The sequence below is a fragment of the Mus caroli genome, chromosome 15 (genome assembly GCF_900094665.2).
Source record: "Mus caroli chromosome 15, CAROLI_EIJ_v1.1, whole genome shotgun sequence".
Lineage (NCBI taxonomy): Eukaryota > Metazoa > Chordata > Mammalia > Rodentia > Muridae > Mus > Mus caroli.
In genome coordinates, this window is record NC_034584.1 from 4,881,904 (window position 1) to 4,890,349 (window position 8,446).

General features: G+C 35.7%; 1 protein-coding gene across 3 annotated transcripts in view; it reads right to left on the bottom strand.

Moving 5' to 3' along the window:
• Positions 1 to 8,446, bottom strand: part of Nipbl (NIPBL cohesin loading factor) — a 181,477-nt gene that overhangs the window by 79,735 nt on the left and 93,296 nt on the right. For all 3 annotated transcript variants that reach the window (XM_021183780.2, XM_021183779.2, XM_029469689.1), the window contains 4 exons: positions 7,316 to 7,481; positions 4,741 to 4,868; positions 1,918 to 2,017; positions 1,111 to 1,262 (listed from right to left, as the gene is read on the bottom strand). In XM_021183780.2, the coding sequence (XP_021039439.1) occupies positions 1,111 to 1,262; positions 1,918 to 2,017; positions 4,741 to 4,868; positions 7,316 to 7,481 (546 nt within the window). The remainder of the gene's footprint in view (positions 1 to 1,110; positions 1,263 to 1,917; positions 2,018 to 4,740; positions 4,869 to 7,315; positions 7,482 to 8,446) is intronic.

Sequence of the window (8,446 nt, forward strand, 5' to 3'; positions counted from 1 at the left end):
TGTGTTCTCTTTGTATGCACTCCTACACACACGGCTCTTTATGTGTTCTGTGTTCTCTTTGTATGCACTCCTACACACACGGCTCTTTATGTGTTATGTGTTCTCTTTGTATGCACTCCTACACACACGGCTCTTTATGTGTTATGTGTTCTCTTTGTATGCACTCCTACACACACGGCTCTTTATGTGCTCTGTGTTCTCTTTGTATGCACTCCTACACACACGGCTCTTTATGTGCTCTGTGTTCTCTTTGGGTGTTTGTCCTCTGACTTATTACTTTTATGGGACACAAAGCCAAAGATGTTTGTCCTTTATCTTTTCTTGAAAATTTATGTTTTTGAAATAGATGTATGAGAATTTTTACTGCTAATAAGTTTAGCAGTCACGAGACAGTATAATCTCTAAAAATATAAAAGATCGCTGAAGCAAGAATATCCCTCTGGGTTAAAGGTGGCTCCATAGTTAAGATCACTGGTTGCTCTTGCCGAGGACCTGGGTTCGATTCCCAGCACCTACATGGCAACTCATAACTATCTGTAATTCCAGTCCCATGGAAATCTGATGCCCTCTTCTGGCTTCTGTGGTCTCTGCACTCATATGGTGCACAGATATACATATAAGTAAAAATCCGGGCAAAACATACAATAAAATGATAAAAGATAAGAAATATAAATATATAATATTGAGCACTGGCAATAAACTGAAATCCAATTGATAAAATAGTATTCTAATTCAGAATATTTTGTATCAAAACTTCTTTTTTTAACTATAAAATGACTACCTAAGTAAAATGTTTTCATAATATATACTTAATTAAAATGCTACTGTAAGAAAATTAAGAGTCCTTAATTTCATAACAAAATATTACTACATAGTAACCCTAACCCTAATCAAAGTTCCAAAACAATGCCCTATTTGCCCCATTGATAAGTCAACAAAAAATAAATCGAATGTGTTTGAAATGATATAAGCCACAGTTAACTTGACAATGTGCACAATATTATTAGTTTATGCTTAAAAATATTTTTAAAATTCACATGTTTGGAATTATAGTTGTTAGGTCTATTCAATAGTTAATATACTAATTTAGGTAATTAGTAGCTGGCTTACCTTGCTGCATCTGTGGATGTGTTGTGTAACTTGAAGGATGGGAATATGGCATGTATCCTGCAGGACTCTGTGGGGCATATGGACTAGGCACTGGGCTATTTTGTTGTGGCATAAATCTGTTCCCAGAGCTTGTCTGTGGTGGCACAAACCGGCTAAAATACAAAACACAATGAAGTATATCAGGAAAAAAAAAAAATCAACATGCTACTTTTTAAAATTTAAATGAGACAAAATTCTTTGAACTTCAATTTAAATATAATAAAATCTATACAAACAGAAAAACAGCAAAATAACATATAAATTATTAACATTCATAAGAGTCACCTCAAATAATTAAAAATTTACTTAACTACATAAAAACCACCATTCTATTTCAGGATACTAATCTATTTCTCTTCAAATAAACTGTCTTCCAAATTGTGTTATTTACAACAGACTTACATCAAATATGGTACTGTATGTGTGTGTGTGTGTGTGTGTGTGTGTATGGTGGTAGTGCTGTTGTGAATTAACCCATTAAACCCAGGGCTTTGTGCATATTAGGCAAGCACTCTGCGAGGGAGCTATATTACCAACGCAAACACATCATTTATTTTAGCAAACTTTTTCCATGTAAAATTCAGTTAGTATATGGTAGCTCCTTTAGTTAGTAACCATAGTAATTGCACATGCAACATTTTACAGTGAATGTTCATAAGAACTAGTAAGCATAGAACTACTTATTTATATGAATTCATGAATATTTACATGTATGTGATTGCTATTCACAGAAGCAAATAAATAACATATATATAAATATCTATTTACCTGGAGGGGCTATGTGAGATAGTGGTTTGTTGGTAATTGGAAGATGCAGGACTGCTGTGCATGGAATTCTGAGAAAGTTTATACTGAGACATCATCATTCCTGCTCAAAAGATAAAAAACATTAAATATTATTTTCTTTTTACTATAAAGACTCAACTCATTCTTTTAAAAATGTTTAAAAGTTCTGTTCTTCCAGAATGATTTTGTTTGGAGGGAAGCAATAAATACTACTAGGAAAACTAAATTTCAAGCACAATCAATTTTATAAAAACACAACTTTAATACCACTAGTCTAATACTGAAATAAGAAATGATGTCAATGATATTCTTAGAACTAGGAATTGACACAGGACATCATATACACTAGGCAGATGCTCTAACATTGAGCTAATATCCCCAAACTCACATTCATATTCTGGTATCATTTAGACTTGGAACTAAAACGAAATTTTAAATCACTTCACCTAGCTATTGTCAAAATACTATATGTTTTCTTTTGATATATGCCTCTTATTATTGTTGTTAGTATACAGATATCTCTGTCTCTCTCAAATATACTCCCGTGTGTGTGTGTGTGTGTGTGTGTGTGTGTGTGTGCGCGCATGTGGATTCATTCATTTATTTTGTTTTTTGGTTTTTTTTTTTTTTGAGACGGGGTTTCTCTGTGTAGCCCTGGCTGTCCTGGAACTCACTCTGTAGACCAGGTTGACCTCGAACTTAGAAATCCACCTGCTTCTGCCTCCCAAGTGCTGGGATTAAAGGCGTGTGCCACCACGGCTAGGCCAGAAATATATTTTAACATATACTTCCCCTATGCTTAGAAACTTAATTTCACAACATTGTTTCATACCCAAGTTTTAAAATTAATTTATCTATGTACCAAAATTGAGTTCCTGCAAATTATCCAAAATTCTATTAACAAAGCATGATGTTCCTATTTCTTCTTCCAAAATAACTTTTTTTGCTCTTTAGTGTGGATTATAATATTTCAACAGTAAATGAAAACAGGAGGTTAGCTTTCACTTTTTAATATTTAATATATTTTTATGTGTATGAATATTTGCCTGCATGCTCATATGTTTGCACATGTGCCAGGTCCCCTTTTGGGCAAGGATACTGGATTCACTGGAACACAAGTTAAACAGTTGTCAGCAACCACATGGGTGCTGGGAATCAATCCACACATGGATTATCTGTAAAAGCAGCAAGTGTTGATAATCACAGGGTCACCTCTCCAGCTTGACTGATTCATAAATGACACTTTGTAATAAAGAAGCAGCAAAAAATTCAGTTAATTAAATCAGAGAGAAAATTTGCAACTAATCCTGAATTTTCTTATATGACTTTCTGGGAACTGCAATCAATAAGTTAATATTCCTAAATTTCATTTCTTGCTGTTTATATGAAAAGTACCTTTTCTCAGAAATATTCAAACAGAAGGCATCTGTTTATCTGCCAATACTACTACAGAAGAGACGACGGTTCTACAGTCAGTAGTAGCAGAATGAAATCAGGGCTCAAGACTACCTCAAAGACTATCTCTAAAAATGTGAATAAAAAAATTCAAAATGAAGTAGTTTTATTCCATAACTTAATAATTTAATAACTATAATTGCGGTTCCCGATTGTCCTTTTTTTGGTTGAATGGGGAAGGCAATACTGTAAGATGGGAATTAAAAATTTTCTCTTCTTTAATTAACAGTCATCACTAGGGCAAAGCTGAAGCACTGGCTATTTAAATGAGTCAAATAAAATCAGAACAATCCTCTCTGGTTACCTCAAAGAGCTATGAATTTAGTGACTTCTATATAGTAAGGTGTCTTCATGTGTTATCTCATTTACATTTAGCTACAGAAGATATCTAAGGATGGGGGATGGTTCCGGTCCGTTGTGAGGTACTTGTTCTGCTTCACCAACATGAGGACTTGAGTTTGGAACCCCAGAATCCACAAAATCCGTAAGATGCTGGCTTTGGCCACACACTTAGGATTACAGTAAAAGGGGGTGGAGACAGCTGAGTTCCTGAAATTTGGTAACCAGCTGGTCTAGGCTGGCTAATGAGCTTCAAGATCAGTTAGAGATTCTGTCTCAAAATGTGAACAATGAAGAGTGATCTTTGTGATGCGCACACATGCATGCCCACATATGCACATACCCACAATACAACACACATCCAACACAAATTAACCTTTAAGGATTTAAGCCTTTTCTTATGTGGAGTCATAAACATCTAAGGTAGGAAATGAAGAATATATATGCTTTTAACTAACTAATGAGCCATCTCTCCAGTTTGCCACTTCTGTAACCGACTCATGTGGTGTTCTCTTTTAACTCCGGTGCTCTCAGAGTGCACAGCTTTATCTCCTTTCACTGCTGCTATTGTCTTCTACTGTACTCTACTCTATTGGTCCTGGGTTCAATTCCCAGCACCCACATGGCAGTATACAACTGTCCCCAACTCCAGTTCCAGGGGATCTGACACCCTCACATAGGCATACATGGAAGCAAAACACCAATGCACATGAAATAAAAAGAAATTAAAAAAAATTTGCTTCCAAACCTTTGATAATTTTCTAACAGCAAAATTTCTAAAGTTCACTTAATACATTTTAAGATACCTTTAAAAAAAAAACCTTTCAAAGTTTTGTTTAATTTCATATTAAACCACAAGAATATTATTGTTTTCTTCTCACTCGTGGCTTGATTTAAAATATGAAGACACATTTGTAAGTGAGAAACCAGATAGTTAAACTAAATTTAATCATGTGTCAAACAAGTTCTGATACAGGGTTCACAAACACGCACTATAAAAAGGAACCTCACCACTCTGTACATATCTGTTCTGCATGCTTTTCTCCCTGAAAACGTTCGGACTCCTTGCCAGGACGGCCTGCAACAAGACGGGCATATCGCCTTCGGGATCATCACTGCCAAGGTTATCTTTCAGTTCTCTGGGATTGAAGAAAAAAATAATCATAACCATGCTTGATTTCTTAAGAAGATTCACAGAATAAAAACGTGCGACTTCAGTAGGCCTGAGGTACACTTTCAAAGATGCAACCCCCAGAAGAAATGAAATCACCAAGGAATACCTACACAATAACCCACACTATATTTTTCTAGGGGGTGGGGAAAGGGATGCTGGAACCATAATTTTATAGAACTGTGAATTTATTTAAAATTGCTCATGTTAATTTTAGGAATGCAAACAAGCGGAGTCCATTCCCTACTACTCCCTAATGAAAGCCACAGGAGTGACTACTGTCAGTAGCTGAGCTGCTCTTGACTTGGAATAGACTGATTTTCCCTCATGTCTGCACATGAATGAGGGTGACTGTCACAGAACTGTTCTTCCAATGAAATATGCAATGTTGCCATACTAAGGAGACATACAGGTTACGTGATTTTTCTGTCTTATACAGGTAATCATCTAAATAATTAGCAAATTAAATTAGACATGCCTATTTGGAAATACTGTCTTTGATTTTACATTCTCAATCCAAACACTATGCCCAACCCTGCCTAGCTTCTGAGATCAGAAGGCATTCAGAGTATTCATAATAGCATAGTAGCAGGCTCTACTTTCTAAATATGACTGTTCTCTGCGCTGCTTCAGCATGGTGGAAGTTGAGAAGTGATGTCTGTAAGTTTTCTTCTGATACCCACACTCACTCACCCTGGCAGGTACACGGGCAAGAATGCATGCATGCACAAAACCTAACTGGATCTAACAGTAAAGACCTAAAATATAACATCCAAACAGTAAAGTTCAGTAAATTCCAGGGGATAATCTTAAAGGAACTTCCTATAAAATAAATTCTAATTTTTGTGGGCCTTTTTCCTTCCTCTAAATATTTAGAAAAAAACTACAGAGTATGTATGAACAAAAGCAACTGTATAATATCTAGACAGTGAAATTTCTAGAGGGATTAAAATATGAACACTGTACTTCCTTGTTGTTGTAAACAACCAATTCTTAGTTTCTCCATCAGAAAAGCCACATTTAATAAGTAGTTCAACTGAGTCAACTTGAAAATTGCCCCACAAATATATACTGTACCTAATATAGTTCTTTTCTCTAAGTAATGAATCTTTAAATTTGAAAAATTAATAAAGGATAGAAGGGTGTATAAATAACTATTTAATGATAGGTTATATTGGGAGAAAAGTGATAGATCTAACTTAAGAAAAAATTATTATTATCTATGTATGTGATGTGCACATGTGTGTACACAGGTATGCACATGTCACAACTGTCATGACACAGATGTGGAGATCAGGACAACTCTGTGTTAGTTCTCTGCTTGCACTTTTCCATGGAGTCTGGAAACTGAACTTAGGTCATCACGCTTGAGTAGCATGTACTTGATCCACTGAGCCATCTCCCCAGACCCAGATTTTACTTTCAAATACATTTTTGTGTTGTTAAACCTGTAAAGTATGCATTGCTTCTGTAGTGATAAACATGTCAAGTGCAATCTTATTGTTTAGCTCAATTCTATTTTTAAAAGTCTACTATATGAAAAAAACACACCTATTCTCAAATAAAAACAAAGCTTCCTTTCCATGGAGTTAAATTTCTAGTTCTTGTTATACTCAGCATGTTCCAATGTCTAGAAATTTTAATTACTCTATCAATATTAGAAAAGGAAAGGTAAGTTTTGTGAGCGAATTTAAATCTCTGTGCAGATGACATCAAGTGGAAACGATCTGCAAAGACACACACAAGTCAATACTTGTGTCACAGTGACTATGGTCTCCCTAAATCTCCTTAATGCACATTTAAACTGGCTATACTCTCTCACCTGGTTAGGAACATTTTCTTGTTTTTCTTTTTTGAGACAGAGTTTCAATAAGTAGCCTTGGCTGATCTGTAGCTCATTAGGTAGACCAGGTTGGCCTAGGATTCAGAGAGATCTGCCTGCCTCTGCTTCCTGAGTGCTAGGATTAATGGTATGCATATATATGTCAGGAACTACTGGCTGGATAGTATGAACTAGAATGATGGCTCCTATGTAATCCTAGTCCTTGGGTGGTTGAGGCAGGAGAAGGACAGTGGGTCTTAGGCCAGGCTGGATTATAAGGTGAGGCTATAGTTTTACTAGCAGTGTCTACCAAGCATACATGAAATCTGCATCACCACATAAGCAGTATGGTGGCACACATGTAATACCAGCAGTCAATAACTGGTAGCAGAAGAGGAGTGCCAGAACTTCATCAGCTGCAGAGCAAGGTCAAAGCCAGCCTGGGATACCTATCACAACAGCAATAAAACAAGACAAACAGAACTCCTAAAAGTATGAATCTGAAAATTTTGGAAATAACTTAAAAGGAAACACTGATCTTCCTTTGTAAGACCAAATATTTTACTATTTGATGTAAAGCTGATTGTACTTACATGTGATCTGTTGATACCTGGTTGAGACTATGGACAAGCTGTGAAACCAAATTGTCATCCCTACAGGCCAAAAGGCAGTTCACCTCTTCTGCTATTCGTGAATTAAAGAGGAGGCTCTTTGTAGTTGTAGCAGGTAAAGGAGATGGGAGAGGCAGCTGGTTCAGGACTATTTAGAATAAAGCAGAATATTAGAAATTAGGTGACCGCGAGAAGCCTTTATATTCATGTCTGCGTTTATGTACATTATAAGACTAAAAATAAGTTGTAAGTTTCATGACTGATGACTGAAAAACATTACTTTTACTCTGAAAAAAAATCTGAATCAACAAAAAACCACTCCTCCCAAAACACCAGAGGCCAGTACAGACTCTATTACTAGTAATTACTTAGCTGATTTATATTCCTGCTTTAATTTTCATTTAAAAATTGTTTTAATTAACTAAATAAAGCTTTATTATTATCATGACTTTGAGACATAAGGTGAGAAAGTAGCTTATCTATAAGATCAGTAGCACTCTTAGACATATAAGTCAAAAACAATACCTGACTCACATTATACTGATATGCAATACATTTTTAAAAGCTTAAGAATATAGAAACAAATAGCTCACAGTAGTAGAATACTCAGAGTACAACATTCCTGAAGAACAATAAAAAATTCTTGTCATAAATTCCTAAATAGTTCTCTTTCTTCTCCCATTCTACTCTAAGCAGCAAACAAACAAACAAAAAAATGAGTATTTTGTGGCTTTAATCCCACTATTTAATGTAAGTACACTTAATAGGAATTGTTTATTTGCCAACAGGTTAAGACACCCAACTAAAATATAAGTATCATGTTTTGGGGTTAATTTCTAGTCAACCCCATAGTATAATTACCATACTTCACAGAGTTTACCAGGAAGATAAGCACCAAAAATGTGAGGGATACCAGAGATAAAAGGCAGAAAAAATAAAGGGAAGTCTAGCAGCATATATAATTTTCCATCCATACAGGTTGTGTTTTTCCTTAAAACGAGTAACAAAAACTAAAACAGCCGGGCGTGGTGGCGCACGCCTTTAATCCCAGCACTCGGGAGGCAGAGGCAGGCGGATTTCTGAGTTCGAGGCCAGCCTGGTCTACAAAGTGAG